At 45.9% G+C, this 26,582-nt stretch overlaps 1 protein-coding gene across 4 annotated transcripts; it reads left to right on the top strand.

The window, feature by feature from the left end:
* Positions 1 to 16,833, top strand: LOC137301422 (myelin protein P0-like). 4 transcript variants are annotated; one of them, XM_067970917.1, is made up of 9 exons: positions 1 to 162; positions 3,583 to 3,640; positions 8,390 to 8,559; positions 9,201 to 9,417; positions 11,007 to 11,175; positions 11,284 to 11,317; positions 12,026 to 12,151; positions 13,047 to 13,172; positions 16,423 to 16,833. In XM_067970917.1, exons 2-9 carry the CDS (start codon positions 3,598 to 3,600, stop codon positions 16,516 to 16,518), a joined length of 981 nt encoding a protein of 326 aa, XP_067827018.1. In that variant the 5' UTR covers positions 1 to 162; positions 3,583 to 3,597; the 3' UTR covers positions 16,519 to 16,833. The 4 variants fall into 4 exon arrangements, with proteins under 4 accessions (XP_067827018.1, XP_067827017.1, XP_067827020.1 ...); XM_067970916.1 differs by having other exon boundaries at positions 11,281 to 11,317; XM_067970919.1 differs by lacking the exon at positions 12,026 to 12,151.
* The last annotated feature ends 9,749 nt before the right edge of the window (positions 16,834 to 26,582 follow it).

Genomic DNA, 26,582 nt, shown 5'->3' with positions numbered 1-26,582 from the left:
ATGTGACTAGCTACCTTGCAGGGGGCAAATTAACACCCTGAGGGAGACGGAGCAGACTGCTCTGGAACTAAACCCACCCTAGGCTGGACAGGTGAAGCATTGAGTTTGACTGAATCGTAGCAGTTTAACTGGAGCAGCTTCCGTGGAGTGAACTACCAGCTCGTAAGTCCTTCACAACTCTGAAACTGAAAATGTTGGAGAGAAAAAAAAAATCAGCTTTCAATCAGACATTTCTGCTTTAATTGATTGGTTATGTTTTAACATGTCAGAAAAGTCGCAATTCAGTGAGTAAAACGTTTGTTCAAGAGGAATGTTCCCAAGCGTTACGAGGTTTTCCTCTCACACTAACAACAACTTGCATTTATATGGCGCCTTTAACGTGGTAAAACGTCCCAAGGCGCTTCACAGGTGCATTATCAGACAAAATTTTGACACCAAGCCAAAGAAAAAGATATTAGGACAGGTGACCAAACGCTTGGTCAAAGAACTAGGTTTTAAGGAGCGTCTTAAAGGAGGAGAGAGAGAGCTGGAGAGGTTTGGGGAAGGAATTCCAAAATGTAGAGCCTAGGTCGCTGAAGGCTCGGCCGCCAATGGTGTGGTGAAGGGAGTGGGGATGTGCTAGAGGCCAGAATTGGAGGAACGCAAGCTTAGGGAGGCTGGAAGAGGGGAGACCGGCCAGGAGAGCATTGGAATGGTCGAGTCTGGAAACCAGCAGTTGGACAGAACAAATTCTACGGTTCCAACATGTGGAGTTATGGACACTGGCCGAATGTTAGGAGTGAGACTTACGATCAAAAGGATGAGACGAATTACAAACTCCTTCAACACAAAGCTGTGCTTAGTTTAAGATTCTCGTCAAAATGGTTGAGATTTTTTAAACCAAATTGAACAAGTCTCACACTAAGTGGGTGATACTGGACAATGGGGGATCAGTCGGAGGGGGAGCCTCGATGACACTTTTTATTTCTATTCCACCCACCGTGTGTTATGTTTTTTTAAATCTGTGAGCACTAGGACCCCACTGCTTGTAATAATTGGCTCAGTGGCAGGAAGCAAAGGGTAATGGTGGAGGGGTGTTTTTGTGACCGGAAGGCTGTTTCTAGTGGGTTTCCGCAGGGCTCAGTACTAGGTCCCTTGCTTTTTGTGATATATATTTTAATGATTTGGACTTAAATGTAGGGGGCATGATTAAGAAGTTTGCAGATGATACAAAAATTGACCATGTGGTTGATAGTGAGGAGGAAAGCTGTAGACTGCAGGAAGATATCAATGGGCTGGTCAGGTGGGCAGAAAAGTGGAAAATGCAATTCAATCTAGAGAAATGTGAGGTAATGCATTTGGGGAGGGCAAACAAGACAAGGGAGTACACAATAAATGGGAGGACACTGAAAGACGTAGAGGAAGTGAGGGACCCTGGAGTGTATGTCCACAGATCCCTGTAGGTAGCAAGACAGGTAGATAAGGTGGTTAAGAAGGCATATGGAATATTTTCTTTTATTAGCTGTGGCATAGAATATAAGAGCAGGGAGGTTATGCTGGAACTGTATAAAACATTAGTTAGGCCACAGCTTGAGTACTGTGTACAGTTCTGGTCACCACATTACAGGAAGGATGTAATTACACTAGAGAAGGTACAGAGGAGATTTACGAGGATGTTGCCAGGACTGGAGAATTTTAGCTATGAGGAAAGGGTGGATAGGCTGGAGTTGTTATCTTTGGAACAGAGGAGGCTGAGGGGTGATTTAATTGAGGTGTATAAAATTATGAGGGGCCTGGATAGAGTGGACAGGAAGGACCTATTTCCCTTAGCAGAGAGGTCAATAACCAGGGGGCATAGGTTTAAAGTGATTGGTAGAAGGATTAGAAGGGAGCTGAGGAGAAATTCTTTCATCCAGAGGGTGGTGGGAGTTTGGAACTCACTGCCCAAAGGGTGGTAGAGGCAGAAACCCTCAGCTCATTTAAAAAGTACCTGGATGTGCTCCTGAAGTGCCGAGACCTACAAGGCAACGGACCAAGGGTGGGAAAGTGGGATTAGGCTGGGTTGCTCGTTTTCGGCCGGCACGGACACGATGGGCCGAATGGCCTCCTTCTGTGCCGTAAATTTTCTATGATTCTATGAATTAGGATTTACTAGAAATTGCTAAAATAGAATGTGGAGGAATTTCTTAACTGAAAGAGCTCCCCAAAAAAACAGGCTGAAGTAAACCACTTTTGATGCTGCTGTTGGGTCTGTTCTCTGGCTCCCGGAGAACTTGACATTTCTTCTTCACCCTAACCTGCCGTTGGACAGACTGAGTGCTGAATAGAATCAAATATCCAGGGTTATGATATTTGAAGGGCAATGTCATTCCACGATTAGGTGACCAGAACTGTTCACCAAACACGATTTGTGTTTATCAAGGATTTCAGTGCACGAAAGCAGGAATCAATACGAATATTCCCATCCACTGCTACATTTCCCAATTAATGAACTGATTTGAACTTTCCCGATCTTTATCTTTCATTCTCTGTTGATTTGTAGAGGCATCACCAGGGGATAAAGCGTAGCCAGCTCTACCCGTGAGTTTTACTCTGGACTTTTACTGGCAATTTGGTTTTCTTTATTTCTGTGTCTTTTTTCACAATTTCCTCTCCTCCTCTCATGACTCTCACTGGGGTTCAGGTCCCCTCCTCTCCTGAAGGTGCTGACTCTCACTGGGGTACAGGTTCCACAGGCTGTGCTTGCCTCCTCCCCAGTGCCTCATCCAATTTGCCAATCTTCATGCCTGTGCCTCCAACAGCGTGTCAGCTGACTACTTGCCTTTGGGGGACATTATGGTCGAGCCCAATCCTCTCCACACGTTGTCCATACCCATGTACTTTCCAGCAAGGGTCACGGGACAGTGATCAGAGAGAAGAACCTTGTCTGAATTTGTCCATGGGATCTGTAGGTCCCTTTCCAGCACCTACACTGGGACCAGGAAATCCCTCACTGTCCAACACTGGGTAATGTATTAACCCCATTTTAATTTCATTGCCTGTCTTCCATCTTCCACCCTCCGTAAACTTGAGCTTAACCAAAACTCTGCTGCCCGTGTCCTAACTCGCTCCAAGTCCCTTGCACCCGTCACCCTGTGCTCGCTGACTGACATTGGTTTCAGGTCCAGCAACGCCTCGAATTTAAAATTGTGTTCAAATCCCTCCGTGGCCTCACCCCTCCCTATCTCTGTGACCTCCTCCAACCCTACAATCCTCCGAGATCTCTGCGCTCCACCAATTCTGGCCTCTTGTGCATCCCTAATTTCCTTCGCTCCACAATTGGCGGCCTGGCCTTCAGCTGCCTTGGCCCTGAGCTCTGGAATTCCCTCTCTAAACCTCTCTGCCTCTCTACCTCTCTCTCCTCCTTTAAGATGCCCCTTAAAACCTACCACACTTGTCTTAATACCTCGTTATGTGACCTGGTGTCAAATTTTGTGCGATAACATTCCTGTGAAGCGCCTTGGAACGTTTTACTACATTAAAGGCGCTATATAAATCAAGTTGTTGTTATCACTGACTTGACGTGTTCCCTGACTGAGATTTCCTGCGTCTCTCTCTCCGTAGGTGATACACGGTGAGATGGCTCTGCTCTTCCTCCTGTCGTCTCTCATTATATTCTATGGTAAGTGCTTGGTGTTGAGAATACGGACAAATCATTGGGTGGATGAGTTTCGAGACTCAACTTTGATTTGGGGTCGGGGTTGCCAACTCTGGTTGGACATATTCCTGGAGGTTTCATCATGTGACCTCCCGGCTGTAACCGCTCCACCCCCCCCCCCCCAAGGCTGCCATTGGTCGATCGACACGCCCATCCTCGGTGCACCCCGCCTTCTCAGCCAATGGGAAAGCGGACAGACTCTCTATTACCCGATTGGATGATTCTTGACTCTTTTCTCTTTGCCTTTTATCTCCCTCACCGACATTGTAAATGAAAGTGATCAAAGAAAATCAAAGAACAACTGTTCTGATTTTTCTCCTTGGATTTGCTCGTGGCAGTGTCCAGGAGATTAATCTTTAATTCCTGGAGACTCCAGGACAATCCTGGAGGGTTGGCAACCCCCTAATCGGTGGAGGGGGAGCTCTGAAGGTTAGAACTGTTAATGATAACCATGAACTTACAAGTCACTTCCCTGTAAACAGTTTATTGAAAGTGTTAACTTTAAACCATTGAGAGAAAAGTTTATTGAGGCAACAGATTGGCAGGCAATCCAGTGTAGCAGCAGCCTACCGACCCAAACCGGAACAGGGAACGATCCCAGGTAGGCCCGAGGCCCGATCGAAATGAGACTGGCGAGCTGCGGACTCCTGCTGTGCGTCCCCGGGCAGCTCGCCGGCGAGACGGAGATCAGTTTCAAGCCGCTGCGACGCTGGCAGTGAACCTCGGGTCGGTCCTGGGAGAGGGAGAGGCAATCAGTGGGAAGGAAGGGAGGCGAGCATGGGGCCTGGAGGAAGAGATCGGGCAGTGGGTGGGGGGGTGCGATCAGGAGAGGGGGAGGGGCGATCATGTGGGGAGCTGATCAGGAGTAGGGAGGAGACAGTCGGGAACTGGGGAGAGGCAATCGGGAGCGGGGGGAGAAGGCGATCATGTGGGGAGCCGATCGAGAGTGGGGGGGAGATGGTCGGGAGCAGGGGAGAGGCAATCAGGAGCGGGGGGGAGAGGGCGATCATGTGGGGAGCCGATCGGGAGCGGGGGAGAGGCGGTCGGGAGTGGGGTGGGTGAGGGCGATCATGTGGGGAGCCGATTGGGAGTGGGGGGAGAGGGCGATCATGTGGGGAGCCGATTGGGAGTGGGGGGAGAGGGCGATCATGTGGGGAGCTGATCGGGAGTGGGGGGAGAGGGCGATCATGTGGGGAGCCGGTCGGGAGTGGGGGGAGAGGGCGATCATGTGGGGAGCCGGTCGGGAGTGGAGGGAGAGGGCGATCATGTGGGGAGCCGGTCGGGAGTGGGGGGAGAGGGCGATCATGTGGGGAGCTGATCGGGAGTGGGGGGAGAGGGCGATCATGTGGGGAGCCGGTCGGGAGTGGAGGGAGAGGGCGATCATGTGGGGAGCCGATTGGGAGTGGGGGAGAGGCGGTCGGGAGTGGGGGAGAGGGCGATCATGTCGGGAGCTGATCGGGAGTGGGGGAGAGGTGATCGGAAATGGGGGGAGGTGATCCTTCAACAGGTGTTGGACCCCTGATTAGCATATGTAAGGGGCCTAACGCCTGGTTTCGGCCTCTGCCTGGGTCATCTAAAAAAATGGGCCCCATGCATTTGCCAGTGGGACCAACAGCTGCGCAGATTGGGCATAGGCCGGCCCAGTGCTGAATTGGTCTGCTGTGCACCCATTTTATGCCCTATCCAGTGGCCCTGGGTGAAGGTCCATGTGTATGTGTATGTCGGATGACGACAGAATCGGGCTTTTCAATGATGCGCTCCCCCCATAAAGAACACCTGCTGACAGTCGGGACTGTGGGCGAGGTATCAAAGGGCAATCGCCCCCCTCCCCGTGAAACTCTGTGCCAGTAAGGAGTCGCCTCCTTCAGGAGAGGTGGGGACAGCAAATCATTTTGAAACAGTTCTCTGGGATAAATTTGCAACCCGGGCACAGCTGGTGTTGCAGGAACTTTCTGGTCTGTGTTGCCGAGCTACCCCTACTTTAAAACATAAGATTGCATCGAAATTACAACATGGGAACAGGCCGTTCAGGCCCAGCCAGTCCATGTTGGTATCAGCCATGGCTCATTGGGTAGTACTCTCACCTGAGTCAGAAGATCTCAGTTCAAGCCCTTTCCAGAGACTTGAGCCTGTAATCTAGGCTGACACTACTAGTGCAGTACCGAGGGAGTGCCGCAGCGTCAGAGGTGCTGACTTTCGGAGGAGATATCAAACTGAGGTCCTGTCTGCCCTCTCAGGTGGACGTAAAAGACCCCACGGCCCTATTTGAAGAACAGCAGGGGAGTCAATATTTATCCCTCAACCAACAGCACTAAAAAAGAGATTATCTGGTCATTATCACATTGCTGTTTGTGGGATCTTGCTCTGTGCAAATTGGCATTTCCTATATTCTAACAGTGACTACACTTCAAAAAAGTACTTCATTGGCTGTAAAGCGTTTTGGGACGTCCTGAGGTCTCAAAAGGTGCTCTATAGAAACTCAAGTCATTCTTTTTCTTTCTCTATCCTCCACACATGCAGTATCCGAATCCCATGTGCCCCGCCCTGTTCCCTGTTCCCAGATTCCTTTTACCCCCTTTCCTGCAACCACCTATCTAACCTATTTGTAAATTTTGATATGGGCTCTGCTTCAATCACTAACTCTGGTAGTGATTTTCACAGCCTCACAACTCTCTTGTGTTAAAAAAAAAAGTTCCTCCTGTTCTCTGTCCTAAATCTCTTTCATTTAATTTTACATCTAAGTCCACTCATTCTGGACCCCCCTCAACCACTGGAAACACTCTGGGGGCAATTTTAACCTAACCCACCCGGTCAGGAAACTGACAAGATCGGGAGCAACGCTGGTTTTACACCCTGTCCGATTTCACTCTCGACTGAAGTCAGCAAGAGAGTGATATTGGGCGGGTTATAATACCAGCATTCCACCCGATCTCGTGGGATTCTTGCCTGTCGAGTAAAGTTAAAATTACTCCTTCTGTTCTATGTACTCTGTCCCTTCCGTTCATAGCTTTAAACATCTCTATCAAATCACCCTGTAATCTATGTTCTAACCAAACAAGAGCACAAGTGCTTGGATGGAAGGCGTTTTAAGGCAGCAGCTGGGCGTCCAGGATTCACATTTCTCTTTCAAACCGCCCAAGTTCTGGTGGTGGCCGATCCCCTCGCTGTGGCTGTGCTGAGACTCGCAGTGACGTGGCACCCTCAGACCAGATGCAGTATCGCTGCTACGCAGGCCAGCAGCAACTGTAACTTACCGTAAAGGGGAAGTCACTTCAGCACATCCCTCCCCCTCGCCGAGCCAACCACAGTTTCTCTCTTTCCAGGTGCCTGACTTCTAACCCACAGCAGTTTGGTCTCTGTGAAGCAACTTAACCCTTGATAAGATGCGTGATTCAGGCCAATGCTCAGGGAGGGCTGCATTGACAGAGGCGCCATCTTCCACATGAGACATTGAACCAGGTAGTCTGCCTGTTCAGATGGATCATGGTGGCTTTAGGTGCTATTTTCTAACTCAGACTCTTTGAAGGAGGCCTCGTTTGCAAACTGAACCTACACACTGTGCAGGAAGATCTGCAGCAGGCTTTAGTTAATTTCTGCAGAGGTTTTCTGAATAATCTGGTTTCAGCTGTTCCAGTATTGGTGGCCTGGACCACATGAGGTGCCGAGGAACGGTCAGGCACCTGGTGTTATACTAGTCCAGGAGAGCTCGGTTCAATCTCCTGTCTGTGTGAGATAGCTGGGGGAGTACTCCAGTTGGACTCAAGTGCCCCTGGGGCTAAGGAGGGGAGTATCGCCAATGGTCTTGTTCCTGATCACTGTCCAGTGCCCCCTGCGGGAAGCTGCATGTGTGTGGTTATCGGCCTAGCCCTGATCCCGTCATGACTGAATAAAAGATTCTGACCTGTAACTAATACTAACAAATACTCAGCTTCAGCAGTAGGGTGGTCAATGACACAGCTCGGTCTATGCTGAGAATCAGCACGCATCAGATACCTGAAATCTAATCGAGGGGCTCAGATCGTTTATTCATACAATAACAGATATTTAGGAGTGAGTTATTGGGTTAAATCCAATAGAGGGGTTTGGGTGGTTTATATAAAGAATAACAGATACCCGGGAGTGAGTTACAGGCTGGAATCAAATCGAGGGATTAGGAGGGTTTATATAAAGAATAACAGATACCCGGGAGTGAGTTACAGGCTGGAATCAAATCGAGGGATTAGGAGGGTTTATATAAAGAATAACAGATACCCGGGAGTGAGTTACAGGTTGGAATCTAATCAAGGGATTAGGAGGGTTTATATATAGAATAACAGATACCCGGGAGTGAGTTACAATCTGGAATTTAATCAAGTGGTTCCAGTAGTTTATATATAGAATAACAGATCCCGGGAGTGAGTTACAAGCTGGAATCTAATCGAGGGATTAGGAGGGTTTATATATAGAATAACAGATACCCGGGAGTGAGTTAAATGTTGGGATTTAATCGAGGGGTTCAGGTATCTGAAACTGATTTTCTGAGGCTCAGCCACTCTAATGAAGGGGTCCCTTTGGTCACAGATTTAAGAACCTCCGGGGGGGAGGGAAGGGTGATGGACTTGTCATAAGATGGCGCAACATCACCTGCAGTGAAAATGAACCCACTGCCTCTCTACACCAGCACTGAGCCTTCTACCGCTCTCCAGGCATTGACTGTGTGTTCCTGCTCTACAGATATCTGCTCAATCCTAGCTGTTGGCATCTCATCCCCGGAAAACCTGGCAGTGGGAGAGGGAGAGGAGTTACGGCTGGACTGCACACTTGACTACGCAGCATACACAGAAATACACGACATCAAGTTGGACTGGTCCTATACCCCACACACTGGTGCCGAAGAGAAAGTGGTGAGAGATGTGTCCCCGTGCTCTGCGTCAATCCTCTGTGGTGAACTCACTATCAGCCTCTGACACTGGTTCTTTTGCTCAAACGATGTGTCAACATAAATGAAGGACTTGCATTTATATAGCGCCTTTCATGACCTAAGGATGTCGCAAAGCACTTTACAACCAATGAAGTGGTGCTGAAAACCTGTCTCTAATCTGTACTTCCTCATTGTGCAGCTTACACTGCGAGCTTGGGATCAATTAATTTAACCTTACACCCAATCCATGCTGTACCTGCCCTGGGAGTGTTTGATGGGACAGTGTAGAGGGAGATTTACTCTGTATCTAACCCGTGCTGTACCTGCCCTGGGAGTGTTTGATGGGACAGTGTTGAGGGAGCTTTACTCTGTATCTAACCCGTGCTGTACCAGCCCTGGGAGTGTTTGATGGGACAGTGCAGAGGGAGCTTTACTCTGTATCTAACCCGTGCTGTACCAGCCCTGGGAGTGTTTGATGGAACAGTGCAGAGGGAACTTTACTCTGTATCTAACCTGTGCTGTACCTGTCCTGGGAGTGTTTGATGGGACAGTGTAGAGGGAACTTTACTCTGTATCTAACCCATGCTTCTTCGTTACTTACTTTCCTTCTTTACTCCAACACAGATTTTCTTTCTCTACCGAAACCTCAGTGTGGTGGCGATGAACAGCCTGTTCACCCAGAGACTGCAGTGGGTGGGAGACATCGGACACAATAATGGCTCCATTCTCATAACTAAAGTCAAATGCAGTGATGAAGGCAATTTCACCTGTGATATGCGGATCCCCAGGTTGTACAGCAACGTCTTTAGAAGCAGCACTCACCTAACGGTTTTGTGCAACGGTAATGAGCAGCGTCGCTGTAATTCTATATACCGGGAGTGAATGGGAAGGGGTTCGATCCATTGGGATTCTATATTCTGAGAGTGAATGGGAAGGGGTTTGGTTCATTGGGATTCTATATACTGGGAGTGAATGGGAAGGGGTTTGGTTCATTGGGATTCTATACACTGGGAGTGAATAGGAAGGGGTTTGGTTCATTGGGATTCTATACACTGGGAGTGAATGGGAAGGGGTTTGGTTCATTGGGATTCTATAAACTGGGAGTGAATGGGAAGGGGTTTGATCCATTGGGATTCTATATACTGGGAGTGAATGGGAAGGGGTTTGATCCATTGAGATTCTATACACTGGGAGTGAATGGGAAGGGGTTTGGTTCATTGGGATTCTATGTACTGGGAGTGAATGGGAAGGGGTTGGGACATTTGGGATTCTATACACTGGGAGTGAATGGGAAGGGGTTTGGTTCATTGGGATTCTATACACTGGGAGTAAATGGGAAGGACTTTGGTCCATTTGGATTCAGTGCAGTTGGCGTGAATGGGCAGGTGTTGGATCCATTGGGATTTTTTACAGCTGGGGTTAATGGGAAGGGTTTTGATCCATTGGGATTCTATGCAGTGGGGGTGAATGGGAGGGGGTTTGGTCCATTGGGATTCTATACACTGGGAATGAACAGGAAGGCGTCTGGTCCATTGTGATTCAATGCAGTGGGAGTGAATGGGAAGGAGTTTGATCCCTTAGATTTCTATTCAGTGGGGATGAATGGGAAGGGGTTTGAGCCATTGAATTCTATACAGTGGAAATTAATGGGGGCGCGGTTTGGTTCATGTGTGCATTATGTAGAGTTGAGCTGGAGGTGGTGAGTAAGCTAATGTTAAGGGGGTAATTTTCTGAGTCGCTTCTAATGGCCTGTTGCTCACAATCACTCCATCAATTAAATTAGTGGACGGAAAATTATAGGCTGCATTCCCGAATGTCCTGGTATGTGCAGCCAGTGGGCGGGGTCTCCCTCCAACAGCAAGAATTCACAAAATTTGTCCTTTATATTAGCGAGACTACCGAGCATCCAGCAAATTAAATTAAACAAAAAAGAACTTGCATTTTTATAACTCTTTCACCTCCTTAAGACATCCCAAAGTGCTTCTCAACCAGTGAATTACTTTTGAAGTGCAGTCGTTGTTTTATGTAGGTAAACACGGCAGTTAATTTGCATACAAGGTACCACAAACAACAATGAGATAAATGAGACCAGTTAATCTGCTTTGGCAGTGTTGGTTGAGGGATAAATCTTGTCCAGGACTCTTGGAATAATGCCGTTGGTTCTTTTACATTCACCTAAACCGTTAGGCAGGTCCTCGGTTTAGCATCTCATCCAAAAGACGGCATCTCCGACAGTGCAGCACTCCCTCAGAGTTGCACTGAAGTGTCAGCCTAGATTATGTGGTCAAGTTTCTGGAGTGGGGCAATGATGACCATTGGTGAGACTGCTGCTCAGCCAAGGCTGACACTAATGTTTCTTTTGCAAAATTCCTGCTTTTTTGGGGGGAGATTGTACAACTAAATATTTCCGAGCGTTTCTATTCACTTCAGATGTCAAGAGCCCACGATTTATTCGGCTGCCTGAGTCAGTTGAAGGGGTACTGAAGAATACTATCATATATACAATGGCTGGAATCATCGCCCTCTTTGTTGCACTGTCTATTATCCTTGTAATCATATGGAAGAATTGTTCGATGCACACAGCACCAAGGAGGCAAAGGTAGACATCTTGAAGGGGCGAATTTAAAGAAGTTGTACTGTCATCCATCTTTTTACACAATGAATAATTCTGAACTTTTTCCCCTCATTCTGTGTGGTCAATAAGCAGAAGGAACGATCCAGGTGTCTTTGAAAACTCTGAGGTAAGGGGTATTTTAATATATATTTTTTGAGTATAAACTTTTCATAATCCAGAGTATTAAATATTCACTCATATTCTCATTCACTGAAATTTTAAGACCAATTGTCAACTCCAGACCAATAAGAGTTGAGTGTTCTTCAAGAGGTTGTCCGTATTTAGAGAAACATCCAGCTATGCTTCGTCTATCCTCCACCCCAGGGTTAAACCAGTGAATTAACAAAGTTTAAACTCCACAAGCGAGAAAGAAGGCTGGTTGGACAGGGCTAAATGAGAGATATAAAATATTAAATGGAATAGATAAGGTGAGCCCAGAATATTACTTCAAAGAGAATCAGAGTAGCAGGGCCAGAGGTTATAAATTTAAATTAGTGAAAAGTATATTTAAAACAGGTGTTACTTAAAGTGTGAGAAATGTTTGGAATGACCTGCCAGGCAGGGGTGTAGAAATTTTGAGTACTGCAGAATGGTCATCAATGGGAGAGTTAGAGTACTGGAGGGTTGAGTTTCATTGGGAGAGTTAGGGTACCAAGGGAATGGGTTTCAATGGAAGAGTTAGGGTATTGAAGTGATGAGTTTTAATGGGAGAGTTAGAGTACTGGAGAGATGGTCGTCAATAGAAAAGTTGGGATGCTGGAGAGATGGACTTCAATGGGAGAGTTGGGGTAGTGAAGGGTCGAAAGGTTAAACAGATGTGTTCAATAACAATCAGGAGACAGACCGTTACGTCACTGTGACCAGGAGACCTCCGCTCCAGAGAGACAGAGAAAATAAACCCATGGAGGGAAAGAAAAATAAGGAATCGAAGACTGATGAAGATAACACTTATGTAACAATGGTAAGATTGGGGTAATAATTCCTTTAATGGGAGAGTTAGGGTACTAGCGGAATGCGTTTCAATGGAAGAGTTAGGGTACTGGAGGGATTGGCTTTGAGGGAGTTGGGGTACCGGACGGATGGGCTTTAATGGGAGAGTTGGGATGTTCTCTGATGGCAGAGTTAGGGTACTGGAGGGATGGGCTTTATTAGCCCAATTGTCTTTTCTTGTCCTTAATTGTTTTTGGTACGGTGATGTGACGTGGTGGAGTGGGTTATTCACTACATAAAATCCTTGGATTTGTTGTCCATTTATATGTCAAAAACTTTTGAGAACTATCTGCTAATCATATTTTGTTTGGCTTCCTCAACTGTTGGGTGGTGTTGGGGACAATCCCGTTATTCAGAGATTTTTGATTTATTGTTTCAGTTTTCTCTTCTCTCTCCTCTCTCCCATCCTCAAGGTCCTGGTCCACAGGTGCCGACGGGCTTCAGTATCTCACTGAGGCAGTCGTTCTTCATGTCTGAGCCTAAACAGTGAATGTTGGCAGGTTATCCGACCAGGGAGGGTGTAACAGCTGAGCCTGATCCTGCTTTTACCTGATATTCCCAAGCTTGTATTTTCCAGAAGGAATCACTAGATCAGGAGCAGGTACCCTGGCTGATGCTCCCCCCGACAGTGGCTCAGAGGTCAAATGTGTGGCCCTAATTCTGCCCCAGCTGAAATCAGCTGAGTCAGCACAGACCAATGATGGAACCTGGGACCTTACTGGTCCAGACTGTTGAGTTCCACACTGTCTTGACCCAATGAGGCGTTGGAGAAGCAAGAGGGGATTGGGAGAGATTAAATTAGAAAGTGAAGGAAGTGTGAAAAACCAATTACAGCTGATTAAACAGTTGTGTTCACCAACAATCAGGAGACAGACCGCTACGTCACTGTGACCAGGAGACCTCCGCTCCAGAGAGACAGAGAAAATAAACCCATGGAGGGAAAGAAAAATAAGGACTCAAAGACTGATGAAGTTGAAATTTATGTAACAATGGTAAGATTGGGGGAATAATTCCTTATGCCTGATGTAAGTTACACAACGCCTGTGTGACTACCTGGTACACACAGCTGGTGATGAACCCACAAGTACTATCTGCCCATTGGATACACAAATTGTGTAAAGACATTTTAGTAACAAAACTGGCCAACTGGCCTGTCCTTTTTTGAGTAATCTCAATCCCACCTACTCACCTTCTCACTATATCTCTCAATCCCACCTTCTCACCATATCTCACTATCCCACCTTCTCACCATATCTCACTATCCCACCTTCTCACCATATCTCACTATCCCACCTTCTCACCATATCTCACTATCCCACCTTCTCACCATATCTCACTATCCCACCTTCTCACCATATCTCACTATCCCACCTTCTCACCATCTCTCAATCCCACCTTCTCACCATATCTCTCAATCCCACCTTCTCACCGTATCTCTCAATCCCACCTTCTCACCATATCTCTCAATTCCACCTTCTCACCGTATCTCTCAATCCCACCTTCTCACCGTATCTCTCAATCCCACCTTCTCACCATATCTCTCAATCCCACCTTCTCACCATATCTCTCAATCCCACCTTCTCACCATATCTCACTATCCCACCTCCACGCCATATCCCTCAATCTCACCTACTCACCTTCTCACCATATTCCTCAATCCTACCTTCTCACCCTATCCCTCAAACTCACCTACTTATCCTCTAATCATATCTCTCAATACCACCTACCTTCTTTCTCACCAAATCACTTAATCCCATTTATCACCTCCCCACCACATCCCCCGACTCCTGTTTTTTCTCAAAAAAGGCACCCAATTGCCTCTTGAACTAATTTATACTGTCTGATCCAATGGCCTAGGCTGGTAACTTATTCTACAACTCAATTATGCTTTGGGTGAAAAGGTTCTCAGTGCCTTCTCTTCTTATTCCTCACTTCCTCATTTTTAACTAGTGTCCCCTAGGATTTGAACCTTTCACCACAGTGAACAATTTGCCCAGAACAGTTTTGTCAGTCCCCTTCCTAACCTCAAACATTTCAATGAAGTCACCTCAAGATGTTCTTTTTTCCAAAGAAAACAAATCCACCTCCATTAATAAAACCTGGATTCCTGATACCAGGAATTATCGTTGCTACTCACCTCTGTACCCTCTCAAGGGGCAATAATATCCTTCCTCAGACCTAGGGGTTGCCAACTCTGGTTGGACGTATTCCTGGAGGTTTCATCACATGACCTCCTGCCTCCACCCATTTCCTGCCTCCACCTGTCAGTCAAACAGCCTTTTTATCCCGTCTCCAATATTTTTATAACTGATTAGAGTTCGAAGAAAATGAATAAAATCACACACTTTTTTTTAATGCCCCTATGTACAATTCTGGAGGGCTGGCTACACTACTCAGATCAGAACTGCATACAGTGCTCTAGATGAGGTATTAAATTCTCCAATCAATATTCTCCTCTCCCTAAAGGTAAGCCTGGTGCTGGGGCAGGTTGCACAGGCACTGACTGCCCTCCAAATGGCCATTCTTCATGTGAGTGTCTGTAAGCTATTCAGCTGTTGCAGCCCAGGCCAGTCCTGTCCTCATCGGATGTCTACATTTTATTTTATTCATTCATGGGATGTGGGCGTCGCTGACAAAGCCAGCATTTATTGCCCATCCCTAATTGCCCTTGAGATGGTGGTGGTGAGCCGCCTTCTTGATCCGCTGCAGTCCGTGAGGTGAAGGTTCTCCCACAGTGCTGTTAGGAAGGGAGCTCCAGGATTTTGACCCAGCGACGATGAAGGAACGGCGATATATTTCCAAATCGGGATGGTGTGTGACTTGGAGGGGAACATGGTGTTGTTCCCATGAGCCTGCTGCCTTTGTCCTTCTAGGGGGTAAAGGTTAGGCGGGTTTGGGAGATGCTGTTGAAGAAGCCTTGGCGAGTTGCTGCAGTGCATCCTGTAGATGGTACACACTGCAGCCACGGTGTGCCGGTGGTGAAGGGAGTGAATGTTTAGGGTGGTGGATGGGGTGCCAATCAAGCAGGCTGTTTTGTCCTGGATGGTGTCAAGCTTCTTGAGTGTTGTTGGAGCTGCACTCATCCAGGCAAGTGGAGAGTATTCCATCACACTCCTGACTTGTGCCTTGTAGATGGTGGAAAGGCTTTGGGGAGTCAGGAGGTGATTCACTCGCTGCAGAATACCCAGCCTCTGAACTGCTCTTGTAGTCACAGTATTTATATGTCTGGTCCAGTTAAGTTTCTGGTCAATGGTGACCCCAGGATGTTGATGGTGGGGGATTCAGCGATGATAATGCCGTCGAATGTCATGGGGAGGCGGTTAGACTCTCTCTTGTTGGAGATGGTCATTGCCTGGCACTTGTCTGGCGCGAATGTTACTTGCGACTGTTACGTGGGTGGCCATTTATAGAAAGGGGTCACTAGATAAACATCGGGATCAGGCATCCTGGTGAATCTTGCCTTCCATAAGCCAGGGTCACTAAGGCCAACTGTGGACTTCAATTTAGATCGGCTAGCTCAGCGTAAAGAAAGACTTGCATTCATATAGCGGCTGTTCACAACCTCAAGATGTCCCAAAATGCTTCACAGCCAATGAAGTACTTTTGAAGTGCAGTCACTATTATAATGAAGGGAAACATGTCAGTTAATTTGCGCACAGCAAGGTCCCACAAGCAACAATATGTTAAATGACCAACTAAACTATTTTGGTGGAGTTGGTTGAGTGTAGACCAAAGGTTGAACCTGTAACCTTATCAGTTCGTATGGGATGGCTACTCATTAGCCTATTGGGGAGCAGTTTTTTTTTTACTGATTAAAAATTCTCCCCCTTGAAACAGTAAAGTGGGACTCTGAGGGGGGTCAGGACCCCAGACATGTGGGAGTTAGGAGAGGAAATCTTTTTTTTAAGACATTGCAACCCATCCCTGCTACATGCAGGATTACGGGATGTGATTTTGTTACATCCTGTTTATTGCAAAGTAATTTGCAATTCATTCCTAGGAAATACCACGGCTGGTGTATTTTGTGGGGGTTATTTTGTGGGATTGTGCTACTCCTGGGGAGTCTAGCCCACCTGCCGTGCATTTCGGGAGATCGTGGATGCAGTGCAGTGATTTTCTGACGTGAGCCTAACAGGTGAATTTTTCTGACCGTTAGGGAAAACTCTGAAAATTACCCTGATGTGTGTAAGTTATTCCTGCGCACTTTGTACCTAATATTTTCCTGTGTCTCTTTGTTTCCAGCGCTCATTCTTAGGAACTGGAAAATCAGCCGACCATCCTCCAAATCCGATCGTACTCAGTAATCCCATTCCAGGAGAGCATTCCCACCGGGTTTAGTTTCCCATTCTACGGTCTTTCTAGCAGATTACGGGAATTTTTTGAGGCTGTATTAAATCATCATTTTACTAACCGAGAAAAAACGCTCAGAATTCTTCAAGAACATGTCGAACAGATCTGGTCTGACAGAGTGAGTGAGAGTCTCTTTCTGCAACGCTGGTTCCCGAAACTCTCAGTTTTTTCTTCAATCCTTACAACCAAACTGGTTCCATTTTACTGTGTTAAGAAGCGCAGCAGCACTTCTGGGTCAAACTTTTAAAAATATTCTATTTTAATGTTTGCAAGAGAATTAATAAATGTTCAGTGTTTCGTCCATTTCTCTAGTTCCGGTTTATGATGTTAAACGGACACCATCTCCTTGAGAAACTGCGTGATAGACTTTTTTTTTTGTTTAGAAGTTGGATGAATAAAGGTCAAAATTAGCCATTTTTGTCACAAGCTCAGGTGTGTTTCAATGAGGCTTTTCAATTCCATTTCTGTTCCATTGGGCGCTTATAAACAAACAAAAAAGTTTGCCGTCAGTCATGAAGATGGTGCCCTTTTGACACAGTTCTTCATGGTAGTACTGAATTGTGTGCGTTCTGTCTGCAGAACCTCAAAGAGGAAGTGTACTTATCAGAATTACCACATTACCTTTTCTCCTCGGATTTCTCCCCTCCTCTCCGAGAGGTTGCTTACCCAACCACCAATTTTAATGGGTGACTCTAGACAGTAGTTGGCAACGGACCATTCAGCCGTGTGGTATGACAGTTGAACCCAATCATTCCCTCAACCAACGGGGGCAATTTTAACCTGACCGGCCCATTTTATTCCTCGACCTTTCTGGTGACTTCAGTGGGAAGTAAAATCGAGCGGCGTGTGAAACAGGTGGCCAATCTGATCGCATCGGTTTCAAAACGGGAGAGTTAGGTTAAAATGAAAGGAAGGCTTGCATTCATTTCACAATCTCAGGAAGTTCCAAAGCACTTTGCAGCCAGCGAAGTACTTTTGAAGTGTAGTCACTGGAGGAAAAACAGCAGCCAATTTGCACACAGCAAGGCCCCACAAACAGCAATGTGATAATGTCGAGATAGTTAGTGGCGTTGGTTGAGAGATAAATATTGGCCAGGACACCAGGGAGAACTCCCCTGCTGTTCTTCACAATAGTGCCATACGATCCTTTATGTCCACCTGAGAGGGTAGAAGGGGGCCTTAGTTTAACATCGCATCTGAAAGACAGCTCCAACAGTGCAGCATACCCTCAGTACTGTACTGGAGCATCAACCTGGATTATGTGCTCAAGTCTCTGGAGTGGGGTTTGAACCCACAACCTTCTAACTCTGAGAGTAAAGGTGCTACCCACTGAGCCACAGCTGACATTTCCCCCAATTACCTCGGATGTCTTTCCAAAAGGGGTCACTGAATAGCGATCAGGAACAGCGTCACCCGCCTCTCAAATGCAGTGACACCGAAGCCAACTGTAGCAACCAGACTCTTGCCCGAGCTACAATCAGCTAACCAGGCATATGCCAGCGATCGAAATAGCGTTACAAAGGATGGTGGAAGTGAGAGTGTAGGTGTACCAGAGAAGGACGAGGAACAACGGGTTATAACTGTAAAAAAGGAAATGATTCTGAAAAAAAATTAGCAGAACTCACGGTGAAAAAGTGACTGGGCCCTGACTACATGCATCTTAGGATTATTTTTCCAATTCTTTTTCAAAGTTACTATCCAAACTGCTTCCACCACCCTTCCAGATCGTAACAACTCACTGCATAAAAAAAAATCCTCATGTCGTCTCTGGTCCTTTCGCCAATCACCTTAAATCTGTATCCTCAGACTGCTGACCCTTCTGCCACTGGAAACAGTTTCCTCTTATTTACTCTATCGAAACCGTTCATGATTTTGAACACCTCTATCAAATCTCCTCTCAACCTTCTCTGTTCTAAGGAGAACAACCCCAGTTTCTCCAGTCTCTCCACGTAACTGAAGTCTCTCATCCCCGGTACCATTCCAGTAAATTTCTTCTGCACCCCTTCTAAGACCTTGACATCCTAAAGTTTGGTGCCCAGAATTGAACACAATATTCCAGTTGAGGCCTAACCAGTGTTTTATGAAGGTTTAGCATAACTTTCTTGTTTTTGTATGGAATGCAGTAGATGTAGTGAATGAGGATTTTTCAGAAGACTTTTGAGACGTAGTCTCACTGAAGGCTTGTTACAGAAATTCAGGCATCTGGTATAGGAGGAAATTAAACAGCACGGATAGAAAGTTGGTTGATGGGTAGAAAGTGAGGAGTTGGGATGTTGCTCAGACTGGAAAAGGGTTGGAAGTGGAGCACCCAGGGGTCAATAGGGGATCCACTTTTGTTCTCTGTGCGTTTAGATGATTTGGACTTAGGAATAAGGAGCACAATATTGAACAGCACAAAAGTGGGGGGTTTGCGAACAGTGAGGAGGGCTGTAAAAGACTTCAGGACAGGTTAGTGGAATGGGCAGGCAGGTGGCAGATGCAGTTTAATGTGTGAGGAAAAACAAGTAATGGGTAAAGCACTGAAGGGTGTAGATGAACAGAGGGACCCAGGGGTTAAAATACACAATTCCCTGAAGGTGCGAGTGTGGGTAAATAAACCATAAAAAGGTCAATAGCATTTTGGGTTTTATACACAGAGTGAAGCAATAAAGGATAAATTTGTACAAGGCCATGGTTAGTGTAGTCTGTGGAGTTTCAAGCACCCTATTATAGAAAGGACATTAAAGCCACCGAGAGTGTGCCGCGTAGCTTCACCAGGATGAATACAGATGGGAAACTATTGTTATCAGGAGAGAGTTGAGATACTGAGATACTCAATATTTATTCACATTTGAGATACTGGGATTATTTCCACAGGGGCAAAGAAAGCTAAGAGGGAATTCAATAGAGGGGTTTGATGGAATGAATAGGGAAAGACTACAGGAGAGGGGATCGGGGGAGGGGGAGAGGGCAGAGGGTTGGGGTGCAAATAGAAACTGTAGATAGATCCAGGGGCAGGGTGGAGGTAAATTCAATGACTTGGGGGGATTAAACCATAATTTCGATTATAAACTTTAATATATAAAAAACAACTTAATATACAAAAACCAACTCTGAATGGAAAGGAAAGAAATAAGCACGTTTTGTTTGTATAATTTTAATTTCAGAATGTATTTTGCGCTCTTTAAATGGCTAATTGCCTGTTTTTCCCTCCTCATTGCCCAAATATGGAGATTAAAAATGTGGAGGGATAAACAATTCGAGTTCCCAGTAACGAGGCTCCTGTTAATTAATAGCGACCCCAGTTTGTCGGTTCTGTCGATTTGCTGTTTTCTGTCCTCGTTATTATTCCCCCGGGCAGCACATTTATTTCTGAGGAAATAGGAATCCTGTTGCCACTCTCCCCGGCCCCTACAAAGCACAGAATGAACCCCTTCCCATTCCAGCAAACACACAGCCATATTGAACCTCGCTCAATCCTCTGCCAAACAGTCCAACGCTGAGAGGATTCTGCACCTCCCTTCATCATCATCACCGCCGGTTCCTTCCTTTCCCCGTATCTCCTCCATCCGTGGGAAAATCGCAATGAAAGTTAATGTCAGATCTGCTCCATCTCTGCTCCATCTCGGCTTGGTCGGACTGATGCTCCTGTCCAGCGGCTGGGGTAAGTTGCAAACCATTCATTGCATTTTGCCAGCTTTTTAACAAAAAAACAAGAAATCAACGGGGAGAGGAGAGAGTCCAGTTTGAATCAGCGAGAACTGCCAAAACAGAGAATGCCATCTCTCCCCCTTTTAGCAGAGAGAAAGAAAAATAAAATTAAGCAAAGGTTTTGTGTAATATTAGATTACCTGTCACTGGATGTGTGAACGATCCTGCTCTATAGGGATTGGGAATCCCACTTTATTGTCTGCTGTATTTATATATTTATTCTTTTCAGACAGACAATGGTGTTTATTGCATATGTTAAAACAGATTTTTTTTGATGCAGTGTTGTTCTCTCATTGATATTGTTGATGTGAACTAACTCACTCGGGATTATTTAATATTTTTATACATAAACATACAGGGTGAAATGGAGAGCTCCCCCTCTCCCAAGGCTCTTACTGGGTGTGTCAAAATGTCCTTATCATCAGCAGTGTTTTATCCTGGTCACCAATCTTCTCATGTCTCCCTCAAGGGAAGGGAGAGTCAGCAGCCAGTGCTGTCTGCTGCTATGCAATGGGATGTCCCAACTATCGCTGATTATTGTTTTCCCTGAATTAATATTTCCTCCCGCATCTCCCCCTTCCCCTTCCAGAATGGGAGTTGGGAATGGTTGTGTGAAAAGACGGAGCTATAGAATTGGTGTCTCTAGGGGGGAGAAAATAAAATGAATTCCTGTCAACTCTGGGAATCCTGAAATAAAAATATGAAAATGCTGGAAACGCACAACACATCTGGTCGGCATCTGTAGAGAGAGAGGAAAGATAAGTTAATTCTTTGAACTGGCTCAGACAGGGAGGGAAAGGCCGCGTTGTAGGGGCTGTCTAAAATGAATGGGGAGGGGGAGACCAGATGATGAGTTGAGAGACACGAACTGCTTTCCATAGTCTGCAAAGAGATTTCACAATCTGTAGCTTTTGGAGCTTGGCTATTTGGCCATGGTAGGATCACAGCTGATCCTGCCCAGTGATGAGAAGCAGATGTTCAGTTCCGTGGGGAAGGCTCGAGAACGCTATGGAGTTGAGGATGTCCGGTATCCATGGCCCAAGTGAAAATCTGTATTGATGCTATGGGCCTTGTTAGAGTGAGTGAGAGAGAGACCAGAAATACCTGCAAATCCCACAGCCAGTTAGAATGAGAAACGTAGGAGAAGGGAGACCAGGAGGAGAATTTACTAATCCTATGATTGTACTATACTGAAGGGTGCAGTATTATCATAAAATCATACAGCGCAGAAGGGGGCCATTTGGCTCATTGTACCTGTGCCGGCTCTTTGAAAGAGTTATCCATTAGTCCTACTCTCCCCTGCTCTTTCCCCATAGCCCTGCAAATTTTTCCTTTTCAAGTATTTATCCAATTCCCTTTTGAAAGTTACTATTGAATCTGCTTCCACCGCCCTTTCAGGCAGCGCATTCCAGATCATAACAACTTGCTGTGTAAAAAAAATTCTCACTCCCCTCTGGTCCTTTTGCCAATTATCTTAAATCTGTGTCCTCTGGTTACCGACCCTCCTGCCAGTGGAAACAGTTTCTCCCTACGCACTCTATCAAAACCCCTCCTAATTTTGAACACCTCTATTAAATCACTCCTTAACTTTTTCTGCTCTAAGGAGAATAATCCCAGCTTCTCCAGCCTCTCCACATAACTGAAGTTGGCTCCCAGTCCGGCAGTGCCTCAGTTTTAAAATTCTCATCTTTGTTTTCAAATCCCTCCATGGCCTCGCCCCTCCCTATCCCTGTAACCTCCTCCAGCCCTACAACCCTCCGAGATCTCTGCGCTCCTCCAATTCTGGCCTCTTGCATTTTTGGCATGCCCCGATTTTCAACACTCTGCCATTGGCGGCTGTGTTAATTCCTCAAACTCTCTACCTCTCTCCTCCTTTAAGACGCTCCTTAAAACCTACCTCTTTGATCAAGTTTTTGGTCACCTGTCCTAATATGTAGCGCAGTGTCAAACGCTCCAGTGAAGCGCCTTGGGACGTTTTTACTACGTTAAAGGCGCTATATAAATGCAAGTTGTTGTTGTTGAAGTCTATCATCTCTGGTATCAAATAGACGGCTTGTGACTTAAAATCCCACACCTGGGGGTTGCCTGGCATTGACAGCTCTGCCCAAGTGATCAGTTAGTCTACAAAATTATCCACTACACCCCCAATAAATGTCACCCAATGACTTGACTAGAGAAACCCAAGCCAGCCCAAAAATTTGTTAATTCTTCATGTCTGAATTCTGAAGCAATATTGAAATATAGATCTAAATTATGTATTTAAAAAATCCCAGGTGGGATATACTATCTGGCTCCATAATAACATGGCCCAGTTACACTGAGCAATATCCGTACTCGGGTATTAGCTGTGGGTCAGTGGGTAACACTCCCACCTCTGAGTTAGAAGGTTGTGGGTTTAAATCCCACTCCAGAGGCTTGACCACATAATCAGGCTGATACTCCCAGTGCAGTACTGAGGGAGTGCTGCACTGTCGGAGGTGCCGTCTTTTGGATGAGACATTAAACTGAGGCCCCGTCTGCCCTCTCAGGTGGATGTAAACGATCCCATGGAACTATTTTGAAGAAAAGTAGAGGTTATGCACTTTGGCAGGAAAAATCAGACAGCAAGTTATTATCTTAATGGCGAGAAACTGGAAAGTACTGCAGTACAAAGGGATCTGGGGGTCCTAGTGCAAGAAGATCAAAAGGTTAGTATGCAGGTGCAGCAGGTGATCAAGAAGGCCAACGGAATGTTGGCTTTTATTGCCAGGGGGATAGAATATAAAAACAGGGAGGTATTGCTGCAGTTATATAAGGTATTGGTGAGACCGCACCTGGAATACTGCATACAGTTTTGGTCTCCATACTTAAGAAAATACATACTTGCTCTCGAGGCAGTACAAAGAAGGTTCACTCGGTTAATCCCGGGGATGAGGGGGCGGACATATGAGGAGAGGTTGAGTAGATTGGGACTCTACTCATTGGAGTTCAGAAGAATGAGAGGCGATCTTATTGAAACATATAAGATTGTGAAGGGGCTTGATCGGGTGGATGCGGTAAGGATGTTCCCAAGGATGGGTGAAACTAGAACTAGGGGGCATAATCTTAGAATCATAGAATCATAGAAGTTTACAACATGGAAACAGGCCCTTCGGCCCAACATGTCCATGTCGCCCAGTTTATACCACTAAGCTAGTCCCAATTGCCTGCACTTGGCCCATATCCCTCTATACCCATCTTACCCATGTAACTGTCCAAATGCTTTTTAAAAGACAAAATTGTACCCGCCTCTACTACTGCCTCTGGCAGCTCGTTCCAGACACTCACCACCCTTTGAGTGAAAAAATTGCCCCTCTGGACCCTTTTGTATCTCTCCCCTCTCACCTTAAATCTATGCCCCCTCGTTATAGACTCCCCTACCTTTGGGAAAAGATTTTGACTATCTACCTTATCTATGCCCCTCATTATTTTATAGACTTCTATAAGATCACCCCTAAACCTCCTACTCTCCAGGGAAAAAAGTCTCAGTCTATCCAACCTCTCCCTATAAGTCAAACCATCAAGTCCCGGTAGCATCCTAGTAAATCTTTTCTGCACTCTTTCTAGTTTAATAATATCCTTTCTATAAAGGGCTGCTCTTTCAAAACTGAGATGAGGAGAAACTTCTTCACTCAGAGGGTAGTAGGTCTGTGGAATTTGCTGCCCCAGGAAGCTGTGGAAGCTACATCATTAAATAAATTTAAAACAGAAATAGACAGTTTCCTAGAAGTAAAGGGAATTAGGGGTTACGGGGAGCGGGCAGGAAATTGGACATGAATTTAGATTTGAGATTAGGATCAGATCAGCCATGATCTTATTGAATGGCGGAGCAGGCTCGAGGGGCCGATTGGCCTACTCCTGCTCCTATTTCTTATGTTCTTAGTTCTCCCCAGTGTCCTGGTCAATATTTATCCCTCAACTAACATCACTAAAACAGATTATCTGGTCATTATCTCATTGTTGCTTGTGGGATCTTGCTGTGTGCAAATTGGCTGTTATGTTTCCTACATTACAACAGTAACTACACTTCAAAAGCATTTTGGGACGACCTAAGGTAATGAAAGGCACTGTTTAAATGCAAGTTCTTTCTTTATTTCTTTACTCCTCCCAAAAGTTCATACCACCACCATCTGGTGGACTGGATGAATAATTGCAACATTGAGTCCTGTGGCACCAATTCCTGACACACTATAGTTTGAAATGAATATGATCTCAAACAATTACACTAAGGGTTGAATAAACTAATACCATCGTGGGAACGCCATCTTCATAAGGAACTCAGTAGTTCAAGGAGAAGGCCCACCGCCTTCTCAGGGAAACTATGGACGGGCAATAAAATGCTGGCCTTGCCAGGACGCCCACATCCGAAGATCAAAGCTCTTTTTTTAAAAGTGTTTAAATCAAAAGTTACAACAAAACTCTTCATCGACTGCAATTCATGTTGCAATTTTTAATAATTCAATAATTAAATGAGAATTTGCAACCAAAATGCTAAATTATTTTTGCTAACGCATGTTATGGTTATGGGAGTAGATTCTTTTCCCGATTATCGGTCTGATAGGTAAATCCTCGAAGAATGCAAGAAAGCTTGGAACGAGAGTTAGGCATAGGGTCACCAATTCAACTCCTTCCATGGTCTATGCCGGCCTACATCACTCATTCACTCCATCCCCCTCCCCGGAATCAAACTGATCAATCGATATCTCTCTAACCTTCAATTACTCCCTATCCCCCTCCCCGGAACCAAACTGATCGATCGATATCTCTCTAACCTTCAATTACTCCCTATCCCCCTCCCCAGAATCAAACTGATCAATCAATATCTCTCTAACCTTCAATTACTCCCTATCCCCCACTCCCGGAACCAAACTGATCGATCGATATCTCTCTAACCTTCAATTACTCCCTATCCCCCTCCCCGGAATCAAACTGATCGATCGATATCTCTCTAACCTTCAATTACTCCCTATCCCCCTCCCCGGAATCAAACTGATCGATCGATATCTCTCTAACCTTCAATTACTCCCTATCCCCCTCCCCGGAATCAAACTGATCGATCGATATCTCTCTAACCTTCAATTACTCCCTATCCCCCTCCCCAGAATCAAACTGATCGATCGATATCTCTCTACCCCTCATTCAGTCCCTTCCCCCTCCTCAGAACCAAATTGATCGATCAATATCTCTCTAACCCTCGTTCACTCCGTCCCCCCTCCTCGGAACCAAATTGATCGGTCAATATCTCTCTAACCCTTTCTACCTTTCTCGACAGATGTTGATATCTTTCCTTTTTAAAGATGTCACTGACCCTGAATCCTCTGGCAGTCTGTTCCACACACTCACCATCCTGTGAGGGGAATGAAACTTTTCTAACCTTGCTCACTCTTGCCAAGCTCTCTGGGTCAGGAACTGCACAGCTTAGAACCAGTGACATTCCTACTTTCTACACCAGCCATACTCGCTGATTGAGCTACTGGTTGGCGATACACTTCGGAGGAAACATACAGCAAATTTTCTTGCATTTAGCCAAAAACAACTTGCATTTATGTAGTGTCTTCAACATAGTAACACGTCCCAAGTCGCTTCACAGGAGCGTAATCAGACGATATAAATTGACACCGGGCCAAAGATGGAGATATTAGGACAGGTGGCCAAAAGCTTGGTCAAAGAGGTAGGTTTTAAGAAGCGTCTTAAAGTAGGAGAGAGGGGCGGAGAGATTTAGGGAGGGAATTCCAGAGCTTAGGGCCTAACAGTTGGTTAAAGCTTTGTCTGTTCATCTTTGCTACACGTGTTCAAAACTAGCTTAGAAGGATGGGCTCGAAAACTCTTCTCTCTGTTGGCTGTAGGGATTCCAGGTGAATAGAATTCGGGCAGCCGCTGGTGGACTCTGGGCCAGAACACAAAACTGCCTGTAATTCAGGACTAATTTGGCACCACATTCCAAACCTCAATCTTGTTCAGAGAGATGCAAGGATGGGTGATGTTGGAAATGGGAATGGCGCTGTGGGGTAGGGAATGCTTTGCTGGGATTGAGGATTAAAGCACGTTAATGGGACAGTGTAAAGGGAGCTTTACTCTGTATCTAACCCTGTACCTGCCCTGGGAGTGTTTGATGGGACAGTGTAGAGGGAGCTTTACTCTATATCTAACCCTGTACCTGCCCTGGGAGTGTTTGATCGGACAGTGTAGCACAATAGACAATGTTAATGAGGGGGGGGGGGAAATCAGCCATTGTTCCTGCTACTGATTGTTATTCACTGAGCCCCTCTCCTACTGGAAGCTTTTGCCTCAGGACCAGATCTGGTGTGGCGATGCCCCCACAGTGGAATTTCCTGTTGCCACTC

Source organism: Heptranchias perlo, chromosome 33 (assembly GCF_035084215.1).
Source record: "Heptranchias perlo isolate sHepPer1 chromosome 33, sHepPer1.hap1, whole genome shotgun sequence".
NCBI lineage: Eukaryota > Metazoa > Chordata > Chondrichthyes > Hexanchiformes > Hexanchidae > Heptranchias > Heptranchias perlo.
This window is presented reverse-complemented; position numbering and strand designations above follow the sequence as displayed.

Excerpts from the sequence above, each read along its gene's own strand:
- LOC137301422 (XM_067970916.1), top strand. The coding sequence starts at position 3,598 with ATGGCTCTGCTCTTCCTCCTGTCGTCTCTCATTATATTCTATG. Across the intron at positions 9,418-11,006 it reads CCTAACGGTTTTGTGCAACG|ATGTCAAGAGCCCACGATTT; the intron begins GTAATGAGCAGC and ends TATTCACTTCAG. Across the intron at positions 11,176-11,280 it reads ACAGCACCAAGGAGGCAAAG|CAGAAGGAACGATCCAGGTG; the intron begins GTAGACATCTTG and ends GTGGTCAATAAG.